Source organism: Phascolarctos cinereus, unplaced genomic scaffold (assembly GCF_003287225.1).
Source record: "Phascolarctos cinereus isolate Bilbo 61053 unplaced genomic scaffold, phaCin_HiC Scaffold_5;HRSCAF=322, whole genome shotgun sequence".
NCBI classification, from domain to species: domain Eukaryota; kingdom Metazoa; phylum Chordata; class Mammalia; order Diprotodontia; family Phascolarctidae; genus Phascolarctos; species Phascolarctos cinereus.
This window is the reverse complement of record NW_027555958.1, coordinates 94009461-94035875: the sequence shown is the minus strand read 5'-3', so window position 1 is coordinate 94035875 and position 26415 is coordinate 94009461. Positions and strand designations below refer to the sequence as shown.

The 26415-nt window shown below is 41.1% G+C and overlaps 1 protein-coding gene across 1 annotated transcript in view; it reads left to right on the top strand.

The window, feature by feature from the left end:
* The first annotated feature begins 7818 nt into the window (after window positions 1-7818).
* The window catches only part of SYNJ2 (synaptojanin 2), a 145141-nt gene continuing 126544 nt past the window's right edge, over window positions 7819-26415 (top strand). Inside the window, 1 exon segment of the mRNA XM_020986684.2 lies at window positions 7819-8332. Coding sequence (XP_020842343.1) covers window positions 8206-8332 — 127 coding nt within the window. The 5' untranslated portion in view covers window positions 7819-8205.

Sequence of the window (26415 nt, the reverse complement as noted above, 5' to 3'; positions counted from 1 at the left end):
CACTGCACTGGTTCTGTTCACTTCACTCAGCAAGAAACCATACAAGTCTTTCCAGGGATAACCTCTATTTTTTAAAACTGTGTGTTTTATTTTACCTCATGGAAATTCTCTCATGCATAAGGTGAGAGGTTGACCTATTATTTTTAAGGTGCAAAACACGAAGAAAGGTGGATACAAATCAGCAAATAAGGAAAACCAGCTTTAGCTAATAATTTATTACCACCACCGAAGAGGAAAAAAAGGTCTATATGGAAAAGAATAACAGGCTATGTAATCCAGTGCGAGGATCTCAAACTTATGGGACTTCCTCTAATACTGAGTTATTTGCAGCTCCTCAAGTTACATGATGCAGTCATGGGGTAGCTGAAGCAGTCTCCAACAGGCTTGGTAAATTTTCAGTATGACTATTTTGTTATCGTTCAGTCTTTTTCAGTCATGTCCAACTCTTGGTGACCTCTTTTGGGGGTTTTCTTGGCAAAAATACTGGAGTAGCCGGCTTACTGTTTCCTTCTCCAGCTCATTTTACAGATGAAGAAACTGAGGCAAATAGGGTTAAGTGACTTGCCCAGGATCACACAGCTAGTAAGTGTCTGAAGCCAGATTTGAACTGAGGAAGATAAGTCTTCCTGACTCCCCATCTGGCACTCTATCCACTGTATCACTTAGCTGGGTGAGCATTTAAACCTCAGAAATCAGCAAATGTTACAAATCAGAGCTTAATTTATTGTTTTGCTGATTGTCTAGACTTAAGAAAGTGGTGGAGAAAACGCTACATGAAAAAAAAAGTGTGATGGGTTCATTTTCCCACAAAAAGACAGTTGTTAAACATTTACCATTTACCATAAACCATTTACCCCTGACGCAGTCTTGTGTCTCTTTGCTCAACAAGTGGTCAAAGAAAAACAAGTAGTTGTTAGTAATACAAATAGATGAGTGCCATAAACTTAAAACAAATAGGAGCTTTAATTTAGAAACCATTGGTTTAATGGAAAATATACTGAGCTAGCCCTGGTTCTGCTCCTAACTAGCTGGATAATCTTGAACAATAATTCGTATTTCTATATACAGTGAGTGATCTTGTCAGTACTCTTGTGAAGAAGGTAGTGAAAATGTCAGTATATCCGTATTATAGAAGAGAAAATTGAAAATCAGAGATTTTGTAACTAACTGACTTGCCTAATGTCACACAACTATTAAGTGTTTATCCAGGATTCAAGCCCAGTCTTTTACCTCCAAGTTCAGTGCTTTTTCCATCGGACTTTTTTGTCTCTCCAATAATATTGGCTGGCATTTACATGAGATTTTATAACTTTAAAAGGGCTTTCACATCTATTGGTGCATTTGTCTTTACAAATAGTTCATGAGGTATGGGTATACAGATATCACCAACCCTATTTTACAGAAGAGGAAACTGATGCCAAAAAGTAAAAACGGTTTGCACACAGTGGCAGAATCAGAATTGGAGCCCATGCTATCTGACTCTAAATCCATTGTTCTTCCAATATACCACAATCTTTCTGTGCTTTTGCATGTGGCTCTGCCACTTACTATTTGTGTTTTGTTTTAAACTTAGTTAACTAAGTTTCTAAGGAAATTGGCAAGCCAGAGAGGACTGAAAGAGACAATAATATTGGGCAGAGCTGCTGACTATTTACAGAAATGACCCAAAGTTGCTGAGTTGGTTTTGCTGTATAGCAAATTATTATGTAGCAATTTCACTTTCATTTTAATTTTCAGACGCTAATTATAGGGTGAGGCAAAATTGAGAAAGAAGGTTCCCCTCCACTTCCCATTGTGGTCACATAGGAAACTTGCTCACTCTTTTTCCTCCAGTTGCCATGTAATACTGTCTCTTCATGTGTAATTTTAATCATACACATAAAAAGAAATCCTTAAAGAGAATATGGCCTAGGCATGGCTAACTTTTGTTTTGCAGGTTATTGCTAGCGTTTATTTGATGAATATTTCCAGCAGTAAATGTGGCCACTGAAACCCAGTTAACAAGAGTTAAGTTTATCTGGATTTTAAAAAAATAGATAAAGAAAAACCAAGGACAATAACATACACACTCAATTGGGTATGGAAATCTATCTAACCCTACAGGAAAGTAGGGGGGAAGGGGATAAAAGGGTGAGTAATAGAAGGGAGGGCAGATTGGGGGAAGGAGTAATTAGAAGCAAATACTTTTGAGGAGGAACAGAGTCAAAGGAGAGAATACAATAAATGGGAGTGTGGGGGGGAAAGGTTGGAGGGAAATATAGTCAGTCTTTCACAACATTATGGAGGTGTTTTGCATGACTACACAGGTATAACCTATATCATATTGCTTGCCCTCTCAATGAGGGTGGGGAGGGAGGGAGGAAGGGAGAGAATTTGAAACTCAAAGTTTTAAAAACAAATGTTAAAAATTGTTTTTACATGAAACTGGGAAATAAGATACACAGGCAATAGGGTATAGAAATCTATCTTACCCTACAGGAAAATAGAAAGGGAAGGGGTTGGGGGGGGCGGTGATAGAAGGGAGGGCAGATTGAGTGAATGGGTAATCAGAATGCATGCCATCCTGGGGTGGGGGGATGAGGAGAAAAATCTGGAACTCAAAATCTTGTGAAAGTGAATGTTGAAAACTAAAAATAAATAAATAAGTTGAAAAAGAAAAACCAAAGAATCAACTTAAGTAACTCCTATATAGGCTGGATTGCTCTCTAGAACCATAGCAATATTAATAGTAATATTAACAGTACCTAAACCAAACCAGGTTATTATTATGTTAATATTAGAATTATTAGAGTAATCAAGCTAAAAGGTTTATGATCTTCCATCTGCCCCACTCTTTTCCCTACAGCTTTTTTTGGTCTTGGTTTTGAACCTTTGCATATGACATTTTCCCCACCAAAATGCATTTGTTCCTATCTTCCTCATTTTCTTCTCTTTTTTCTTTCCCCCCCCTCCTTCTCCCTCCCTCTCCCCCCATTATCAGGCCACCTCCTTTAAATTCAACTTTTAAACACAGTTTTTAAATTGCTTCCTTCTAGGATAAAATTTGCATAAAGCTTTACATGTGTCATCAACAATCCTGTGAAGTAGGGGCTATTATTATTCCCATTTTACAGATGAAGAAACCGAGGCAGAGAGGCCAGGCAACTTGCCTAAGGGTCACAGCTAGTAAGTAAGTGGCTGAGACAAGATTAAAATGCAGGTCTTTTTGATTCTAAATCCTCTGTTTCTAAAAGACTAAAGACACTCCCAAGGACTCTGCTAGAAATAAAGAAGATCCTTGCAATCATATTCCACATCTGTTCTCCCTAAAGACCACATTAGACTGTTATACTGAATGGGTGAATACGTGCAGGGGTCGCTCTAAGTCTGAAGTGGTATTTTGGTACCTATTTTTCACAAGATGAGCACTCCCTCATCCTCCACATCCAATCAGTTGCTTAGTCTTGTTACTTCCACTTCCACACCATCTCTAATCTCTTCTTACACAACTACCCCTGCATTCATCACCCTCCCAGCTGGACCATTGTAATAGCCTCCTAATTGGTTCTCACGACTCCATTCTCTCTCCCCTCTTCTAACCAGCCTCCATATTCCTAAAGTCCAGGTCTAATCATGTGACTTCCTAGCTCAGGAAGCTCCCATTGCTTCTCTTGTCTTAGGAATAAATACAGTCGTGCAGTGCAAAGAGCACCAGCCCTGGAGGACCTGAGTTCAAATCTGGCCTCAGACACATAACTCTCGGTGACCTTGGGCAAGTCACTTAAGCCTGGTGCCTAAACAAAAATAAATAAATACGTACAATCTCCTCCTCTGTCATTGAAATGTCTTCACGGTTTCTCTCCAGCCTCTTTCCAGACTTACTTCATTTTACACTCTCTCCTAGCCTCTACCTTCCCTCCAAACTGTTCTGCTTATTGTTCCCCATCTACAAACATTCTACCTCTTGTCCTGGGTCTTTGCATAGGTTCAGCCTCAGGCTTTTCCTCCTCATCTTTGCCCCTTAGAATCATTTCAGGGGTCAGCTCTAGTCTCAAGGCCATCGCCTACAGAATGGCCTTTTATGATCCCTCCAGCTATTAATGCTCCCACCCAAATTACTTTCTTCCACCCTACAGTGGACTTAGTGATGACTTCCCAAAGAAAGAAAGAACCTTAAGGCCTTGCTGTTCTGGAATTATAAGTTGTCCTGGGCACCTGTGTTCTCTCCGTGTGCCTCACTATCATTGCATGCTAACTATTTACTCTTCTCCCTGTTCCCAACCACCTGTGTGTATTTGTGGGCATGCACCTCAGTGTTTTGGGGGGAAATGCTTTGTAACTACTATTCTTGTTATGCCATTTACATACATGCCTTTTATTTATTTATTTATTTGAGGCAATGGGGTTAAGTGACTTGTCCAGGGTCACACAGCTAGTAAGTGTCTGAGGCCATATTTGAACTCTAGTCCTCTTGACTCAAGGGCTAGTGCTCTACCTACTTTTCTGCCTAGCTGTCCCTTATAAATGCCTTTCTAAAAGCTAACAGTCTTCTAGCTGACTGTTATGGGTAAGATCTGTCTGAGATGAAGAGCTAAAGTGTTAGAAGGGATAGCCACCCGTAGGGTTACCATCTAGAATTTGGGTTAGCACTGTTTCTCTGAGGCTGCAACTTATTAGTGCAAGTTGGAGGAGTGAGCTCAGAAGGGATGCTACATTTGCATTTACTTATCTTTATATCTACTTATTTCTCTTTTCCGGAAGAATGTAAGCTCACTGTGGGAAGGGACAATTTTTTTTAAATGAAATTGAACATATTTTGTGCGGGATACTGATATATTGACCATGTACTTGGTAAGGGACAGGACTGAATTTCTTCTTTATTATTTTTATTATTATTATTAATGTAACAAGGTCTGGCCAATGAGCCTAGTCCCTACAAGCATGTGCAGTGCTGTTGATGCAAATACAACAAGATTTGGGAGCCTGCTTCTAAGAGTCATGATGATGGTAATGGAGAGACTTTGGAGCATTCATAGACATTCTGTGACTGGGTCTGGTCTACTAACTGTGTGTTATTGATCAGCAGCCTCTCTGATTGGCTTCAGCTGCAGAGCTGGAACAGAAGGGGGAGGCATTCAAAAAGGCCCTCTTTCTCTCTAGGCTCACTTCTTCCTTACCCAATGACATCTGGTAAGAGACAATGCTGATGGGGCAGCTAGGTGGCACAGTGGATAGAACACCGGGCCTGGAGTCAGGAGGACCTGAGTTCAAATCCTGCCTCAGACCAGACATTTGACACTTACTAGTGGTGTGACCCTGGGCAAGTCACTTAACCTCAATTGCCTCACCAAAAACAAACAAACACAAAAAGAGACAATGCTGAAAGGACAGAGGCTTCAGGCCTTCTCCTTTCTCAAGCCAACATGTGGCTCTAGGAAAGATAGATAAAGCATTTTTTAAGTGCTTACTATGTACCAGGCACTGTGCTAAGAACAGGAAATGCAAATACTAGCAAAAAATAATAATAAGAGAATCCCTGCCTTCATGGAGCTTACATCCTGATGGGGGAAGACAGCACATAAAAGGATAGTTGAAAAGGGGGGTGGGTAGAAGAGGAGAGGATCCAGAAGAAAGCCAAAGAATCATGAGCTGAACTAGGTTTGGAGTAAACACATCTGATATGGGTGCTTCTCAAATATAGGTTCAGGAAGGAACTCACCACCAGAGGAAAAGACTGTAGAGATGGAGATGTTGCCAGCATGAAGATAGCCACTAGAGGTCCAGAAACAGTGTGGAGAGTGATGGCCTTGTGAAGGGAATTCCGATTTTTATAATAATCAATATGATATATGTAATGAATATACTAATAAATTAGATTTTTTAGAATTGCCTCTCTTGTGGGAGAACTCACAAGGCAGCTTAAAATGATAAATCAAACTTTGACAAGGCTCACAATCTCTGGCATCCTTGTGCCTGCGTACTTGAAGTGAAGCGAATCAAAGATTGTAGATCCTGTTCCCATTACAGAACTCTAGTCCTGTGACCCACCAAGTAATGACCCCCAAGGGCTTGAGCAATATTGCTCCTACAAGACTCCAGAATTGTTGCATTGTCTTCCATTTGTGGGTTTGTTGTTGGAAACCGCTGAAACCTAGGAAAACCACTGTTTGTAATCCACCTTTCTACTTGTGATTTGTGTGTATAATCTCTGTTTTCATTTCAGCAAAGTGGAATTCTTTTTTTTTTAAGGCAATTGGGGTTAAGTGACTTGCCCAGGGTCACATAGCTAGTAAGTGTGAAGTGTTTGGTCTGAGGCTGGATTTGAACTCAGGTCCTCCTGACTTCAGGGCCGGTGCTCTATCCACTGTGCCACCTAGCTGCCCTGGCAAAGTGGAATTCTGATCAGTATAATTCCCGGTTTGCAAATCTGTTCCTCATAATGAAACTAATTAATTAAACAGCTTCCTGATTACAGGCTCTTTGTCTCTGGCCTGCCCTTTCTTCATTCTCAGGTTAGAGACTGGCTCAGTAAAACCTTGTTAACAGCCTAAATCAGGTTTTGGAGTAATCAAAACAGGAGTTTGAGAGTAAGTGGAAACAGGGTTGGATTTGTCACCTGCATTAGTTTGTCCTTTCATTTTTGGTGAAGGAAGTTGGAGACTACGGCCTTATCAATATCAAAAGGTCAGGAGACCCTCTGGAGTGCAGGAATCTGGGGCTCTAGGAGTCTTTGATGAGTCCGTTTGGGGTTTTATAACCAGCCTATTGATGACCTGAAGATGAGAAGAACTCATCCAGAATCACTGCCATATTTGGACCTGAATTTGGTGGGACCAATACTATGTAGAACTGGTGTGAAACTTAAGTCTACCCTCTCCAGAGACTGAGACATTATCGGGTAGGATATGCCTCCAAGGTGTTGGAAGGAAATGTTTGTACTTCTGTTCTTGCTATATCTTCCATGTAAATATCCTTTTGTAAAAGCTAATTGATATTAATTGGTTAAATAGGACTGGAGCTCTAGTCAGAGGTGATAGAGGCACTTAGCACAGAGCCCGGTACAGAAATGTTTAATAAAGATGCTGATTGGCTGACTGGGGGGGGACCCATTGAGAATGGGGGCTGAGCAGATAGCAGTAGAGAAGATACCTCCAAACCCTCAGGGGTACCCCTAGAACCTTGAGGGAGAGATGCAGCCTGCCTTGCTCTGGGAGAGTGGGGCCCAGAGCACAGTTACTATAGGAATAATACTCAACGATTGTAGAGTGTTTTTCAGTGTGCTTTATCTGACTTTATCCTCAACAATCCCATGAGGTAGAGAAGGCAGAGATTATTACCCCCATTTACACAGGAGGAAACTGAGGCTTATCAAGGTTTAATGAGGTGAGGCAAAACAAGTTGTCCTGACGTCTAATCCCCAGTTCTTTCCACTATGTAACCTCTACCTTCTATGGACTTTCCTTCAGTGTTCTCTGTCTGTCTCTCTGTCCGTCTCTCTGTCTCTTTTTGTAATTGTAGAACTGCTGGATTTCATCCCCTCAGAGCTATGTGGAATGTGTGGAATGCCCCTCCTTATCTACCACAACCTGGAGGAGACCCTGGCACTGACTGGGCTTCTGAGGATCTTTGACCAAAGTAGGTTCCACCATCTGCGAACTCTCGGAGAAGCTCGTTTTGACTTTTTTACTCTGCCAGCTAGCCCCCAAGGCTAGCTGGGGAGGAAAGCGCTGCTCCCTAGACCTCTGGGGGGAGCACTAAGCCTTTTGAACCCGAGGAAAGGAAGAAAGAACAGAGAGTGCTAGGGAGGCTGCCCACAGCTCTCACCTGCCCCGGGGCAAGAGGGCGGCGAGGGGAAAGGAGAGAGGGAGCAGAAGGAGGAGCCAGCAGTGGGCAGGGCTGGGGGTAGAGAGACAAAGTGAAACTCCTGAAAGTCGCTCAAAGCGTGGAGGGCCTGGCCCAGGGAGGGGAATTTGGCGGTCTTCCCCTACAGCTCCCTGCCTTCTGAGTCCCGGGCCAGCTGGGCTGCAGCCAGCGGCTTCCTCCTAGGGGGAGTAAGCGGGGGCAGATCCCGAGACTGGACAGCGCGGGGGCTCCGATCCTGGCGCTCGGGCCGGCTGGCTGGAAGCACCCGGTGAGGCTGGAGGAGTTTGGGAGGTTGGGGCGCTTCACTCCTGCCTCCTACCCGGTGTCTCGCGGCCCCCTCCTCGCCTATGAGTAGAGCTCCCCATGGCTCTGAGCAAAGGACTGCGGCTGCTGCGGAGGCTGGAGCCCCCGGGGGAGAGCAGCACCCTGCTGGAGGCCCGCAGCCGCCCCGACTGTCTACTCTTCGAGGCCGGCACGGTGGCCACGCTCAGTAAGTGCTCTTCTTCCTTCCCTGGACTCTCGGGCTGTGGAGCGCCGGGCGGCTCACGGGACCTTCCCTATCCGGGATGCCTCATGTCCTGGGAGACCCGGGGGTACGCACAGTCAGCACCTCTGGTGGAGGGAGGAGCTGGGGGAATGAGAGGCACAGCAGCGGAGCCCCGAAAGCTCTTTCCGCGGCTGAAAGCGCCCGCTTCGGGGCTGCGTCCTGGGTCTGGTTGGCCAGTGTCTAGGGTCCGGGGCAGTGTGGCCCTCCTCCCCTTTTCCCTCCCGCGGCTTTCTCTGAGATGACTGTGCTCAGTGCCAAGCGTAGCCTAATGTGGAATTGACACTCTAGGAATAGACTTCTCTTTAAAAATCTCAGAATGGAGAGGCTTTGAACGGCTTATGGTGGGTGAGTGGGAGGGGGTTTGGGATGCTAATGTGGGTTGAAGTGCCCTTCCAAGTCGGCTTTAGAGTCCCTCAGGTTAGACCTCCCTAAAGTGACTATACTCCATGCATCTGGGTTTGGTTTGCCTGCCGGGCTAGAGGGAGCCCCTAAGGATTACAGGATAGGAAGGCGGGAGTAGGAGGTGTGGGGGGGGGCACCGAGAGCGCCCCAGAAAGCAGTTCTTAGCCGGGCGCGAGCTTTTTGTGTCTTACTTTGGTGCCGGAAACCAAGAAATATTAATTATGATCTGAAAGATTTGGCCTCTATAGAGTTTGAACAGCTATGCCAACTGCATGTGTGTGTCTATCTTTCTTCCCTACACCTGTTTTTGGAATAAATGATTACAGTAGGTTGTGAGCTGCTTGAGTAATAGGTACATTGGTACATGAGTAATAGGTACCTTATGGAAGCCTTGCTACTCCAGGTCAACAAAATCCATGGTGAAGAAAACTCAACACACCTGAGTACAGAATTTGACTGGACTAGCACGAGATCCTTGCCAGTGCAATCGGGTACACTTCTGGGTTCCTGATGGCCTCGAACTTCACCTTGATCCCCAAATACTGAGATAAGTGTAATGTCATTCAGGTAACACCACCAGGTTGCATGTGCCACTAGCATCTGTGTGAAGGATTCAGGCAGTACTTCCAAGTGTTCTAAATCAGTCAGGATTGTGGAAGTTTTTGAAAACTTTTATTTTTTTTCCCAAGTGTAGACAAAAATCAGAGATTGGACTTTAAAAGTCTGCTGAATTTGTGAACCTGTGTGTATATGACTGGCTAAATAGTGAGTGCAGAGAGGGTGTCATTTTTCCTATATTCTCTTGGAATTTATGTGGCATGCTAATTTCATTTGCATGCATTGGTAGCTGGTTGTGTAAACATTCTTAGTTTATAAACACTTTTCATACGTTTTTGAACTATTTGTCCAACTAAATTGTAAACTTTGTAAAGGTACCATTTCTTTAGTTACTCTTCCTCCCCAAAAATGTCATTAAAAATGCAGTACTGTCTTTTTTTTGTTTTGAGGTTTTTGCCCAAGTTTTTATTTCCTTTATTTTCTGAATTTAACATATGCAGTTGGTTCTCCTCTATGAAAAATACAAGCTCCTTGAGGGCAGGGACTGTTTTCTGTTAATCTTCCTGTTGCCTACGACAGTGCTTTTCTCACAGTAGGTGCTTAATAAATATTTGTCAAATTGGGAAATAAATGTGAAGATCTCAAGTCAGGTCCTCCATATCTCAGTTCTATTCTGATACCTCCATGTTCCTCTATGGAAGCCCAAATTTGGCTATTAAGATTGAGAGGTAAACATTATCTTAAACATTAAACTTAAGATTTCATTACCTCAAACGTGAAGAGCTCAGGGATGAATTGAAGCAGTAGAAGGCATATTTTTCATTAGGAAATTAATTTTGCAATTATGCCTTCCAAAGTGTTTTTGTATTGGTAAGGCAGATACCAAAATATTTCTTATGATAAAGGAATTGTCATACCAGTCTAACCATATCATATGCTTTTCTTTTCTTTCTTTGTCTTCCAAATTTGCCACTTAACTTAGCATTGTTTGGCCTTGTTTTTCTCTGGAAATCTTGGGCTGAAAACTTAAGGTGAATTTTAATCTTTTTTCTCCCCTAAACTAAATTGAGTTAAGCTGTTTTAAGAAACTCAGTAGTAATTGGTAATACTGGCTCCAAAAAGGTCATTTCTTCATACTTCCCTGCTAAGGGTAGGAACATTCTTTTCCTAGGGAAATTGTCTGTTTAATCCTTTAAAAAAAATAAAGTACAGATTGATTAGACACAACAACGTTTGAAAAAATGATTTCTTCTCACTTAAAGTGTCTATTCATATAGCTTATGGGTTGAGAGTTTTCTTTGAGTTTTCCTCTCTGAGCAAAGCTAGAATGGCCCCATTTTTATTTTTTAATTTTCTTAAATGACTGAAACTCTTTTTCTCTCTCTCACCTCCCCATAGGGGGAGAAATAAAGAACAAAACCCTTGAGTATATGCATACTCAAGCAAAATTAAGTCTCACAGAATGCCCTCATTTTAAAAAAAAACAACCAAACATTGAAGTAGAAGATTGTGCTGGAAGAATCTACTTGCCACCGCCTTTGGGTACATTTCAGGTTTCAGAGCAATGTCTTTTTCAGATTCAACTGGCAGAGCTTTGGGGCATCTCTGTTTTGTTTTTCTGTGCTTGTTGTCCCTGGTGGTTTGTAGCTGGTTAGTTCAGTTTTAGTACAGAACTAATGAAGCCACTGGCATTGATTAGACTCCCCCAAGTGAGCTCATTTCTCTCTTCTGTGGCCACAGTGTACTCCTAATCCTGACTAGCTATCTGGCAAATACAGACTGTTGGTTATATGGGAGATCAGGTGAGAGTTGAATGAATCATATTAAATCCATCTAATGTCATTTAAGGACTGGTTTCAATCACTGCCCCCCCCCCACAGCAAATTAGTAAGTAGCATCATCTTTGGCTTTATGAGGGACCAGGCAGCACAATGAAAAGACAGTATTGTTTAGTGCAGAGAGCTGTGAATTTGGAATCAAAAGATCTGAGTTTGAATATTTGCTTTTGTCACTTACCATGGGATGATGAACAAGTCATTGCACTTTTTTGCCTGTTTTCTTATCTGTATGAGGGGGGTTGGACTAAATAATTTTTCTTCCTGCTTTAACATTATAAGATTCTATCATCTCAAGGGCATTTTCCAAAGGTTTTTCTGCCAGAGGTCAGACATGATCAGGGGCTTGACCTGACTTGTGGTTTTAAGAAGATATTCTGATAAGATGGTCAGTCCCTCCTGTTAGTACTTGAGAAATCTGTAAAGAGATATTTGCCATGGGTCACTTAGCCAACTAGCAGAGCTTGATTGTTAAATGGAAGGTTCTAAATTCCTTCTTCTAAAAGATAGGGCCAAAAGTGAAGCGTAGAAAGAAGCAGCAGATGCCCCAAATATAGAAGTGGCAGATAGAATGTAGAGAGAGGCAGCGGTGCATTTAAAATCAGAGACCTGCTTCTAAGGTCTAGCTCTGTCATAGTACTTGTGTGAACTTGGGGTAAGTCACAGTTTCTCTGGGACTCGGTTTCTTCATCTGTAAATGAAGAGATTGGATTAGATGACCTTCAAGATATATTCCAGCACTAATTCTGGGAACCTATGCTAAATGTGAAGATCTGGGTTTAAATCCTGACTCTGATAATTATAGTTGTGTGATCATGGACAATCACTTAACATCTGTGAGCATCTGTTTTCTGTACAACTGAAATTAATAGTAACTGTGGGACCCACTGCAGAGGGGTAGACAAAAGTCTTACAGCCATTTGCTTAAAATGGCAGTAAGACTTTTGGCTCTCTCCTCCTTCTCTTCCCTCTCTCCCCCTCCCCCTCTTTTTCTGTGTGTGTATGTATATATGCACACACATATACATACACATACACATATACATAAATAGTTGTTGGCTACACAAATAGCTGTTGAATTCAGGAGTTCTTTAAGACATTTTTTTCTTAGTAAATTGGCAATATAAGTGAGTTGAAAAACCACATTTGGTGACTCACTTTCCCCTAAAAGGTGATCTATGAATAACATGTAGATTCTTTTGGTTCTATGTGGTAGAGTTGGGGCAGGGAATACCCACACACTTTTTTTTTTAATCACAGTGTGAACTAGAGGAGAAAAGAGGAGAAAGGTCCATCTATTTCTCTGCAGCCCATTGAATTGGTTAGGTTAGGGTAGTGCCTAACTGGCCTTGGGCAGCAAAGCTCAGGGGGGCAGACTGCAGGACTGATTTGTTTAGGACTGTCACCTCCAGAAGAGCTAGCTCAGGCTTTATCATCCTGGTAGCAACTTTCCCTGAAACTCATTCCCTCCCTCCTCTTTTCTCCAACTCTGTGTGGGAGTATTTGTGCCTCCTGGATTTGGTATTAAATCTGTCCAGGGGGACTGGCCTTGGGCTGTTTAGTTAGGTTAATGAGAGAATGTCCCCAAATCACTTTTGAGCTTCTGGGAAGAAAGGTTCTGTGTAAACATTCAGGGTGCCTTTTTTAAAAAAAAAATTGTTCTGCTCTGTTTGGACTGAGGCCACAAAGGCGGGCTTCATTTGAATTAACAAAATGGTTATAAAGTGGGGAGGGTAAAGGCTTTGTCTGGTGTGTGACTATTGCCACCTTCCCAGAGTTTATGACCTAGCATTATTTGGTCAGGTCGGTGCCTTGAAGTTTGTCCTGCTCAGAGTTCCCTGGAGCTTCCCAGTGTATCATTCTGGTCGAGTTCCTGTTACAAAGATTGGAAAATAAGGTGAACAGGGCAGGACAGACCTATTTCAGTCCCAGGAGAAACTGGATTGTAGCTAAGGGAAATCTGCCTCTTTTCTTTGAGCATTTGCTTTACAACCTCTGTGACTTACTCTTTCCCTAGTATCAAAATCACCCCCTGCACCCCCTCAAGGCAATCAGCTCCTTGGGCTCCCTATTTCCCCAGATTGAAATATAAAATCTCGTGATGGTTAAAGCCCTTGGTAACCTGGTTCCTTCCTATCTTTCCAATCTTCTTACATCTTATAACCCTCCCTCCCCTCTCCAGTGACACTGGCCTCCTTGTTTGTTCTCTGCTCCATCTCCCAGCTGTGTACATTTATTTTCACTGGCCTTTTCTCTTTGCCTCTAACTCTTTCCATCCTCATTTCTATCTCTTGGGTTCCTGGGCTTCATTCAATCTTAGTTAAAGTCCCGCCTTCTACAAAAAGTCTTGCCTAGACCTCCTTAAACTAGCAGCCAGGTGCTGGGCTTATAGTCAGGAAGACCCATCTTCCTGGGTTCAACTCTGGCCTCAGACACTTACTAGCTGTGCGACCGGAGGCAAGTCACTTCACTCGGCCTCAGTTTCCTCATTTGTAAAATGAGCTAGAGGAAGGAAAGGGCCAACCACTTCAGTATCTTTGCCAAGAAAACTCCAAATGGGGTCACAAAGAGTTGGACTTGACTGAACGCACATACACACACATTTTGTATACAGTTGTTTGCCTGTTGTCTCCCCTATTAGACTGTGAGCTCCTTGAGGGCAACGATGGTTTTTCTGCCTTTCCTTACATCACCAGCCCTTAGCACAGTGCCTGGTACACAGAAGGTGCTTAATAAATGCTTGTTGAGTTGACCAATATACCAAAATGGGTAAACAGTTTTTCCAGTTCTCTTTTGTGTAAAACTCACCTGTAAGAGAATGATGACAAGCCTCCTCAATAGGCCCTTATTTTAGCTCAAGGTTATTCAGAAATAATTTCCTTGGATTGGTTTGTTTGGCATTAAGTAAGATTTGGTCTTCATTGGTCACGCGTGTGAGTTCAGAGTTTGCTCAACAAATTGAAGCGTGTCCCAAAGCAGAAACAATGGTGTAAATTTGTGCTAAGCGCCTAGATGTGTTATCCTTTCCAAAACAAAGCACTTAAAAATTTTTTAAATTTATTTTTAGTTTTCAACATTCACTTCTATAAGATTTTGAGTTTTAAATTTTCTCTCCCTTCTTTCTCCTCCCTCCTCTCCAAAAGGGCATGTAACATGATATAGGCTCTACTTACACATTCATATTAAGTACATTTTCACATTAGTCATGACTTAAAGCAGAATTAGAACTAATGGGAAGAAGCATGAGAAAGAAGAAACAAAACCACAAAAGAAAAGGAGAGCAAATAGCATGCTTCCATCTGCATTCAGACTCCATAGTTCTTTCTCTGGATGTGGATCTATCATGAGTCTTTTGGAATTGTCTTAGATCTTTCCTTGCTGAGAAGAGCTAAGTCTATCAAAGTCAGCAAAGCAGCCACTTTTGAAGGAATTGATCATGGCAGGGAAGACTTTATATAGGCTTCCTATAGCCTTTTGAAGAACATTTCTTAGACTGGGGTGGGGAACCTGAAGCCTTGATGCCACATGGGGTTTCCTAGATCCTTAAGTTTGGCCTTTTGGCTGAATCCAAATTTTACAAAACATCTGCAGATTCCCACCCCTGGCTTAGAGGTTCTGCTTTCCTGGGTTTTCTCTGAGTTTGCGCTCTACCTCCAAAATAACTCCCTAACGTCCCTGAGGTCTTAGCTGCCATTTTTGGCTGTCTTGATTCCCCCCTGAAGAGGGCTGCTGTTGGAATAGTTGTATCCTTTCCACCTAGCACAGGAAGGGAAAGAGTTTACTGTACTCCTCCACACCCTGCTAATTCCACCCAGTCTTGGACCTGGAAACCATCAGCCCCAAGCCTTTAGCATGGTGTCTCTAAGGTTTTCTTGGCAAGGTCCTAGGAGTGCAGCCACTAATGTGCACGAGAGGAATTAGCCTTGTTTTCTCAATCTCCGTTTGTTACCTGGGCCAAGAAATAATAAGGCTGTGCTGGTGATGGTATCTGCAACTAATGAAGATGAACAGCAAAAATAAACCTCCAAAGAGATCTCCTCAGCATTCTTAGTGTAGCTGTGGGTGAGCTGAGGAGAAAGGGTGGAGCAAAGAAGGGTCAGAGTAAAGGTCAGCAAAACAGTGCTCACCATCTTTCCTGAGTCAGCTGGGTAGACAAGCCATAGGTTGGGAAGCTTGAGGAGAGAGCAGCCCACCTTCATCTGCCTGTATCGATGCCTAACTTTTGTCAAACCTGCTGTATGAAGTTTCAGAACAGAGAAGCACCAGGATTCATTTTCATGTTTTAAAAGGCACAACTGGGGGCAGCTAGGTGGTATGGGGGATAGTTCAACAGCCCTGCAGTCAGGAGGTCCTGAGTTCAAATCTGGCCTCAGACACATAACACTTAACTAGCTGTGTGACTCTGGGCAAGTCACTTAACCCCATTGCCTAGGCAAAAAAAAAAAGGCACAGCAGCAACAGCTCATATTTGCACAGAACTTGATAAACTATTGTCTAATATGTTCTCCTCCCAGCAACCCCTCTGAGGTGGGGCCTGTAGGCGATCACTGCAGAATTCCTTTAAATAGCGTCATGGCCTTAAAATATGGTTGGGTTTAGATGCAACTTTTCAAAACTGGCTTTTCTGTCTAAAGGGAGGCACACCTGCATGCTCAACACAATAAACGAAACCACTATGCCCGCTGGATTCTGTAATTTTCACTTCTGCCCTTGCCTCTAGGTTCACCTAGGTTATTTTTTTTACTAGCTTATTCACATGGGTGTTCCACTGTTTACAAAGAGGTTTCTGTACAACAACCTTGTGAATATGAATCTGATTTTACAGACAAGGAAAGTAAGACTCAGAGGAGTTAATTCCCTTGCTAATAAGTGGCAGAATTGGAATTTTAAGCCAGGCCTAGTATTTGTTGCATGATGTATGTTTCTTGAAGTAATTTTTTTTGGGGGGGTGCAATTGGGGTTAAGTGACTTGCCTAGGGTCACACAACTAGTAAGTGTCAAGTGTTTGGTCTGAGGCTGGATTTGTACTCGGGTCCTCCTGACTTCAGGGCCAGTGCTCTATCCACTGGGCCACCTAGAAGTCATTTGTTTTTGCTAGAAGGTTATTAATAGGTAGTATGAGTAAAAGCTCACCTATGCAACACATAACAAATAAGGAATTTCAGAGAACAGGAATAGAAGATGTCACCCAGGATAGGAAGAGAACCTAGGCAAGCAGCAAGGGCGAAGGATGACTGTTGAATACTCCATTAGTATCTTCTTGATGTCAAGAAAAAACTGAGGATGGCTTCTAGCACATTGGGTTGGACCTCTGTGATGAACTTAGGGTAAGACATGGACAAAAGTCACAGAGAATATGGGCAGGTGTAAGTGGGTTACAATCTATATCATTGGACAGAATATCCAAATCAATGGAAAGAGTATTAATAAAAGTAATTCAAGTGTATATGGATTTTAGTCAGTCTGCTATCTCTCCAGAAGATATAAGTTAGGTTGAGTGAGCAAAGACTAACTTTGCTCATAGTAAGCACTTAATAAATGCTTTCTGGAAATATACCATTTGAAAGAAACAGCTTTGTTTTTCCAGCAAAGATGGGAATACTTCAATCTTTCAAGATACATAACCAGATAATCTGACACCAAGCTGCCCAAGGAATTGCTTTTGAATGTGTGGGCCACCAGTAGCCTGCTTCTGAAAAATGTTGACCTGGAAATGTTGACCCCCACCATTTGCCTTTTGAAAATCTGCTGGATTATACTCTTCCAAAGAAAGAAGAAATGTATTCTGAGGAGAAGCAGGAGGTGAAATATGACCCACCACCCCCTCAGATCTTGATGAAGATAGCCCAGGATTCTAAAGCCAAGAGACATGAAAATAAGCTCCCTTCCTCCCCTACAACATACACCACTGACCCTGCTTCCAGTCCAGGCTCCTCGGCCATCCTTGAGGGGAAGTAATAACTGTGGAGAAGAGGCTTGCTTTCCTCACTGTCACCACCATCACCAACTGATGACCAGCTTGCCACGACTGACAAACAGGTAAGCCCAAGAACCCCAGGAAGGACTGTACCCCCTCCCAACTCTTCTGCTTCCATCCCAGACCCCATAGCCATCCTCCCAGGAAGCGACCCCTGTGGAAATGTGACCTGGCAACTGCTGAACAGCTCCCACTTCAGCAACCACAGCCACTCAAGACTCAGAAAATTTCTCAACGCTACGTTCTTGGCACTGTCAAATGGTTCAACATTGGAAATGGATACATTTTTATCAGTGGAAATGTAATTGAAGATGAATGACAACCTGCTTTGTACCCTGATGTATCTTAAGAACCATGGGACCTTTCTCTCTGATTTGCTGCTGAAACCTATGTTATTATCTCCCCCATTGGAATGTATGACCTCCCTGAGAGTAGGGACTGTCTCCTCTATTTCTATCCATAGTGCTTTGTTCATAGAAAGCACTTAATAAATGCTTTTTCATTTATTCATTTTCCATTCAAGAAGAATTCAGAGAATTCAACCATTTGTTCATAAGAAAGTGACTTTTTATGCTGACTTTTCACTCACCAATTACATGTGTGTTGTCTGGACACTCAAAGGAAACGTTAACAAGTATGTCTTCCCTTGCCATGAGAAAGCATCCAAATCATTAAAAACCACAGGGGTGCCACAAACAATTTTTCCAGAAGGCTGAAAACTCAGTGGGACAAACTAGCGGTCAAATTACTTGGATAGAGATAAGCAATAAGGAGCACAGAACGATCAGTCCTAGTATTTAATGGATTTACACTCTTCTAGTGAATAGTGAGAGAGCTGAATGAATCCAGCTGAAAGAAGATGACTTTCAATTTATTTAGTGTTTCAATGACTTTCAATTTATATCGTGTTTTAGGGTTCTCGAGGTGCTTCTTTAACAACCCTGTGGGGCTTGGTAGTACAGGTATTATCATTATTATTTCACAGATGCTTCTCATCTTTAAAGCAGATGGAAAGGCAATGTGATGTAGTGGTTAGGGAGTGTTACTGGACCAGAACCTGTGAGTGGCCGGAGCTGACCAAAGCAGGCTAGAGACAGGACAGTCAGGAATCAAACAAGTTTAATTTAAAAGTGAGAAAGATGGCTTGCAAGGAAGGACACATGTGCAGGAGCCCCACCCCTAGTGGGGGGACCCAAGGCAGTGTGAGGAGATCTCAGTACTTATACCAGTAGCTATGCAGTAAGCTGTAGCCCTGACAATGAGGGGTAACAGCAATATTGAGACAAGTTTGATTCGTAGCAGGACTTCATGACCAGAAGATGGGTACTGCAGGTGCTTGTCTAAGCTCAGAAACCACCTGGTACAGGTATGAAACAATTCTGGGATTTTGCCGGGTCTGAGATCATCCAGAGGGTGAGTGCAAAAGATTGTTGTTATGTCAAGCTCAGGGCACAGCTTTCTTGCTGGGCCTTAGCTCTGGAAAACAGGGTGTCTCCTAATATCTCGACAAGAGCCAAGCAATGACCAAGTGAGGCTTGGACTGGGACCCATTATTGGCCAATCAAAGAAAGCTATCATCTCCCTGTGACTTTTTTAATGAAGCCTGTGATTGTATTACCTCTCTTAAAATCATAGGAGAATGACAAATTTAGAGTTGCTAGGGACCGTTGTCCAAACTCCTCATTTTAAAGATGAGAAAGCAGGCCAGAAGAGGTTGTGACTTTATATCAATCCTTGTCTTTTGCTAGAGTTCCCTTTATTATAAAATATTAGCTGTCATTTTAAGGATTTTGACTATATGTACCTAACAGTACTTCATAAAGTAAATAGCAATGATTTTTGTTTTGGCCAGAAACCCTGAGGGTCTTCCCCTCCCAGATTGATTTTATTTATTTTTTTGATTAGGTGAAAGAGGCCACTCTTTGCCTCATTTTTATAGCCTTAATCACTGAATGGGTGTTGCCTCAGACAAACTGAGACCTGTTAAAGACCTTAGCTGAAAAAAAGCCAAGGCCTTCCATTGCATCCAGGGCCATCTCCAGTGATCTTGATCTACATCTTGCCACCGGACCCAGATGGCTCTGGAGGAGAGAGTGAGGCTGGTGACTTTGCATTGTCCTGCCTCACTTAAATCCAGTTCACTTGCAAGTCATGACATCTCCTTCCTCTTTGAGAACAAAAGATGAACAATAATAACAAGAGCCAACTTCAGAATCAGGTTCAAGCCCTGCTATAAGACCTCGATCAAGTCATTTAAATTCAATGCTCCTCACACCTAAGGCTGTAAGTTGCAAAATTGTGTAGAGTTTGCATTGGGGAAGGCCTCTGTTCCTCAGGAGTTCTCCAGGCCAATGAAATCCTAGGTCCAGCTGAAAAGGAAAAAAAATCTGTAAGTGAGGAAAGTGACTCGCTCACAGTGAAAGATAGTAAGTTTAGAACGAGGATAAAGATACCACACGTGAACGTACGGAATGGCTTTTCTTGTTTAGTTGGGGAATAGAATGGAAGTGAACATCTCTACCAGATCAAAGCTTTCTAAAGTCTATCTGCCCTTCTTTGGGTAGGTTCCATAGTCGTCTTTCTGCTGAATGCAGCATCTAATTATGTCCTCTCTACTAGAGGTAGATGCTTAGACCTCTGTTGATAATGATATAAAGAGAAGATAGAATGTGTATACCTTTGGGGTTGATCTAGAAAAGACCTTATTGTGAGTTAACAGAATGCTGACCTGGATGAACTAAACTGAGTTTAACTTGTGTTAATCTTTTTGATATGGCATAGGTAATTGTCCCTCCATATAGAAGAGATAAAAAACTAGACTTCTTATCAATAGAGCTCTGATTTGGTGTCTTGCTAAGTGATGGCAATCACAAAGGGAAGTGTTTGCTGTCAGAGTCTCTCTGCTGGGTAATTTACAGTAGACAGGTACATATCTAGGTCTCTCGTTCTAGCCAAAAGATTCTTTTGGTCCTTTGTGCCTGTAGTAGTTCTGTAGGTTTTAGAGCTAGCCTGTGGCTAACTAACCTCAGCCTCAGGAGAGCCGCAGCCTTTATTGCTGCTCTGGGAGATAAGCTAGAAAGGAGATCCCGGGAGGCTCTTACCTTCATGGTAGTTGGGTTCAAAGAGAGAGCTTTCTGGTTTTTTTTTTCTTTTTTTAAATTTAATAATATTTTATTTTTTCCAATTACATGTAAAGACAATTTTCAACATTCATTTTTTGAAAGATTTTGAGAGAGAGGATTCTGGGAAGATGGCAGAGTAGGTCGGAAAATTCCAAGCTCTCTAGGTTTCCCCTACAAACAAGACAAAATAGCACCTCGCAGAGAACATAGAGTGGTAAAAATAAACAAGAGTTGGGGCAATACAGTGGTTCTCCTGGGACAATCACAGAAGATCAAAGAAAAATCCCAGGAACAAGATTCGGTCCCTGTGAAGAGTAAACACCTTCAGGTTAGTTCCCTTGAAACAACAACTGGCTGGGTTGGGAGGTAGCCTTGGCCGTAGCCACAGGAACTTTCACTTCCTGGACAAGACAGTGTTGGGAGTCCAGTGTCTGAGCCCAGGAAGATTAAGGGAACTTCTGCTGATAAGGGACGCCAGGGCCAGGTGTGATGCTGAGACAACGGCACACACCCAGTGATTGAAGAAGCAGCGGGGTGGGGAGTTGGCTGGCTGTGGGCACTTACAGGAGGGCAGAGTCCTTGGTTTCAGTTCCAGGCCAGAAGGGAAAACTGAAGGAGGATCTGAGGCCAGAGGCACCACCCCCATACCCCAGGACTAGAAGTGATTGCAAAAAATAAGCTGCTGCAAATAAAAAAAAAAGAGAGAGAGAAGGCAAAGGAGAAAGAATCCAACCATAGAAAGTTACTATGGGAATAGAAAAGACTGGGGTTCATCTTCAGAGGAGGGTATCGAAGCAAAAGAAAGCCTCTCCTACCCCAAAAAGTGACGTCAAATGGTCGCCTGCCCAAAAAGAATTCATAGGGCTTAAAAAAGACTTTAAAAATAAAATGAGAGAAATTGAGGAAAAATTTTTAAAAAAAAGCAATCCAAGAAAAACAAGTAGATTATGAAAAGAAAGTCAATCAATTAGAAAAGGAGATCCAGAATCTTAAGGAAGAAAATGACTCCTTGAAAATTAGAATTGGGCAAGGGGAACCAGCAAAGTTATAAGACCAAGAAATAATAAAATATAAAAAAATGAAAAATAGAAGAGAAACATCTTATAAGAAAAACAAATTATCTGAAGAACAGATCATAAAGAGAAAACATAAGAATAACTGTACTACCTGAAAGTTATAATCAAAAAGAGAATCTTGATGCAATGACACAAGAAATAAATTAAAGAAAATTATCCTACAGTGTTAGAACATAGGAAAAATAGAAATAGAAAAAATTCACCGATCACCACCTGAAAGATTTTACAAGGAAAACCTATAAGAATAATATCATAGTCAAATTCTGAAACCCCCAGCTCTAGGATAAAATATTATAAGCAACAAGAAAAAAAGCAATTTAAATATGGCAGTGCCACAATTAGAATCACACAGGACCTAGCAGCAATGACACTAAAAGGCCCCAGGTCTTGGAACACTATATCAAAGGGCAAAAGAACTAGCGTTGTGTCTGAAAATATCATATCCAGTAAAGTTAAGCATAAACTTGAATGAAAAGAAATGGATATTTAATGAATTGTCAGACTTTCAGGATTTTGTTAAAAAAAAACACAAAAATAGAAGATTTGACATATAAGATCCAAGAGAAATATAAAGTACATATCAAAGACTAATTACAAGGGCTTTCAATAAGGACAGACTGTTTACCCTTTAAGTGAGTAATGTAAAATGTATATCTAAGATTGTTATTAGTAATTGGGTAGTTCATAAGAAAGATTGGGGTAGACCTGAACATGATATGATTTTTAAAAGTAAAACTATTTAGGAACAGGTAAAAAGAGTAATTATACACATGAGGTACAAGAGAAAGAACTGACAGAAGAATTAGATGGGGGAGGAGGGCTGGTAGTTCTGGAACCTATTTTTACTGGGAATGGGTTTAAGAGGGAACAATACGTTTATATCTAACATGGTATAAAAGTCTTCTAAATTCAGAAAAATTAAAGGCTAAAGGGATAGGGAGGAGGGAGAAGATAAGGAAGGAATTTTTTTAGTGGGAAGGGTGAGGGAATAGGATAAGAGTGGGATAATAGAAGTGTATTTAGAGGAATGGGAGGATAAGGGAGAGATTCTTGAAGGTGGGGTAGGTTAAGAAAATATATTTAATCATAAGAGAAAAATAGGGAAACTATACTATATGTCAATCATATTAATCAATATTGTTTTAGACTAAAATAATTAGACAGTATAAGGTTGGAATATTGCTATGATGTAGGAAATGATGAGTTAGTAGACTTGAAAAAAATATGGAAAGACTCAGATTTATGAAGGAAGAAGTCAAAGAGAAAGAGACAGAGGACAACTAAGTATGGTACGGTCTTACATAAATGTATATGAATCTAATGTCCGTATATGAGTATGATTATAGATATCTAAGTATATGTGTGTAAGTGTATATGCGCATGTATATTTTTATTTAGATGTATGTTTGTGTGTGTATATACATATATGTGTACGTGTGTATATATGTATGTATATGTGTGTATATACACACACACAAATACATCCACGCTTAATTGCACCTTCTTGGGGGAAAAGAGGGAAAAGAGGGCAGAAATACAAAGTAAAAAGTGTACAGCTGTGAACAAAAGAAAACTTACAAGGAAGCAAAGAAAAGATGGACAGCTCTGAACACAATACATAGTATTTATTATATAGGCTTTCTTGAAACAAATTTGTTGCTGTGTATTTTGAATCCTTTCTTACATTCTGCTGTGTACTGGCAATGCTATTTTTTCTTTTCTCATTTTGTATTTAAGTTTATAATATGTTTCTTTTCTTATTGTGTATTTAAGTTTTTGTATTTAAGCTTAAAATAAATTAATTAAAAAAAGGAAAAGATTTTGAGTTCCAAATTTTTCTTCCTCCTTCCTTCCCATCTCTTCTTCTCAAGATGGCAAGCAATCTGATATAGGTTATACATATGTAATCATGTAAAACATATTTCCACATTAGTCTTCTTGTAAAATAAGAAACAGAACAAAGGAAAAAAAGTGAAAATGGTATGCATTCAAACTCCATTAGTTCTGTCTCTGAATGTGGATAGTATCTTCCATCATGAGTCTTTTGGAATTGTCTTGGATCATTGTATAGAGCTTTCTTTCCATTCTGTTGCTGCCCATCCCAGGCTCTAAGAGTGTGAGGGGTTGATCTCAGTTAAAATCCTGTCTCCTGCATGAAGCATTTCTCCATCCTTCTTAGTGTTACTTCCTTCCCTCTGAGTTATTTCCAATTTATCCTGCATACTTCTCATCTGTCTCCTCCATTAGATTGTTAGCTCCCTCAGGAAAGGGCCTTTATCAGGACTCCTAGCACTGTGTATGGCATATAGTAGGCACTTAATAAATGCTTCTTGACTTGATCTCCATCTCCTCTGAGCTCCTATAACAACTGAACTGTCATAGCCACAATTACTAGCTAGTTATATGCTGTTTCTTATTGTTCAGCCAATGTTTTAGGTACATCAGTCTTATTTCCTCAACAAGTGCTGATATATAATGTTCTGCTTACTGTAGGCACTTAAAAATGGTTATTAATTTAGTAGTAGAGAAATTATAAGGTCCCTAAAAGAGTTTGGCTTATTTTTTTCCCTGTCCATCTGAAGTACCAGGCACAGCATTAGGCACATAGTAGGTGTTCCAAAAGTGCTTTCAAAATGTTTTATTTATTTTATTTTTAATTTATGGAATAAAAACCAGCATTTCCATAAAGTAGTATAATTTTAAAAAAAAAGATGATTGCACATGAAACTGTAAATCTATTGTGTACAACTTGTTATTCTTTTAAAATATATGATACAATTATCATGTAAATTTCTTTTTTTTTCTCCTTTTTTACTCCCCCCTCCAGAGATGGCTACCATTAGACACAAATATACACATATATATTCTGTACATACTTCTATTTATCAGTTCTTTATCTTGATGCAGATAGCGTCTTCCTTCATGTGTCCTTTATAGTTAATTGGGGGTATTTATAATAGTCAAAATGATTTTGTTGCTCAAAATTGTTCCTAAAACAATATTGCTGTTACTGTATCCAACGTTGTCTTGGTTCTGCTCATTTTGCTCTTCATTATTTCATGCATGTCTATCCATGTTTGCCTAAGATCACCAAGCTCACAATTTTTTCTTTTTTGTAGTATTTTATTTTTTTCTAATTATACGTAAAGACAATTTTTAGCATTCATTTTTTTTTAATATTTTGAATTCCAAATTTTTCTCCCTCCCCAACTGCTTTTGAATCACCCTGAGAATAGTGCAAGAGTTCTCTGAGGACATTCAGGATAGGAGCTCCACCAGATGATTTCATTTCATTTAGTTTTCATATAAGGGATTTAATTTTTAGTGAGTTGGGTTCTATTAAGGATTTTTCCACAATTGAAGAATGTCCATGCCCAGAGCAACACTGAGTACTTGCCATATAAATAATAAAAGGTCAGTCTATTAATGATGATCCTTACAAAAACATTAGTTATTAGAAATGAGTATTGTGCATGTTGTATTTCCCTAACTTCCTTTTTCCTTTCATGTGTTTGAATGTCTGTTTATCCAGAGACAAGGACTGCTTGATTAGGGGTTTTCAAATTGCTTGATTCTTGGTGCTGCCTTTATATTCCAGTTGCCCATCCCTGGATTTATTTATTTATTTATTTAGGCTAGGGAATTGGGTTAAGTGACTTGCCCATAGCTAGTAAGTATCAAGTGTCTGAGGCCAGATTTGGACTCGGGTCCTCCTGACTCCAGGGCCGGTGCTCTATACACTGCCCCACCTAACTTTCCCTCATCACTGGATTTCTTTCCCTTTTCGATAGAAGCCTGACAGTACCATACTTTCCTGCCATTAAGACATTTCTCCTTCCCTTGACTGCTTATGTCCTGGACTTTAGAAGCAGTAAAAAGTTGAGGGTAAGTTGTGGAAGCTGCTTCTCAGGGCCTGAGATGCCTTTCCCATGCCAGACACTATTACTGCAGGATGGGCTATCTCAGGCAGAGCTTCACTGGGGATGGGATGCAGCAGCGACTGGCTGCTACCATTGGTCCAGCAACAAAACCCTCTCCCTGCCCTTAGTGGTCTTTAAAAAAAAAATTGGCCATGAAGTCACTTGTCCAAAGTCGTATGGCCCGTATGTGTCAGAGGTGAAATTTGAATCCAAGTCATCCTGCATCCAAGACCAGCTCTCTACCCACAACACAATGCTGCCTCTTATTTCCATTTCTCCATACTTTGGGTAAAATAATGTGGCAAAGAAAAAAAAATAATTTGCCCTCGAGTCTCCTGGAGGTGAATCTAGAAACCTGATTTTGAAAAATTATTGTACATTGTGGATTTCTAAAATATGATGGGTTGCCTTCCTCATGCCACCACTTTAATACCAGTTGCTTAGTAAATGCAATAGCAGGTTAAGCTAAAAATTAGAAACTGAGAAGAAGGTATTTATTAAAATGTCATGAGCCATGCCAATTCAAGAAATGCCTCAGCGTTTTTTAAAGCTGCTCCAAGTACCTGTTAATACCCTTTTAAGTTCTTAAACTCTTGGACTCAAATTACCTTTCGTTGCACTGATGCCCTCCCTACCCACCCAGCCCCGAGTTTTTAAAAAAGTTATTTGGGATGCTATTGGTGCAGATGCTACTCGTGTGGTGTTGTTGCTTCCTTTTCCTGTGATTTAACTAGACCTAGACTGTGAAGGCTGCCATAATATATAATCCCTAATGAGGTCAGTTAAATATTTATTACTGGGAAAATGTGTATTTTTCCTTAAAGAAAAGAGGTGCCTCTCATTATTATCTACAGTATCCCTATTGAGGTGAAAAACTACGTCAAGTTGAACAGCTAGAATCCCTTCTATGGTATAAAAGATCAGAATAGTATCAGATAAGCAGCAGTCACTGCTCCTGGGTCTGGCAGAGGAGTTTATTTGAGCCAGCTCGGCTTTCAGTTCCATTTACTAAATTGGGGTCTATTCAAGTAATAAGACTTATCTTATCTTAACCTTTTTATTTAAAGGGTAAAGGTAAGGACCCCTGATAAGTACAGATCAAGAGTCACTACCCCCTCCCCTGGTGTGGCTGCCTG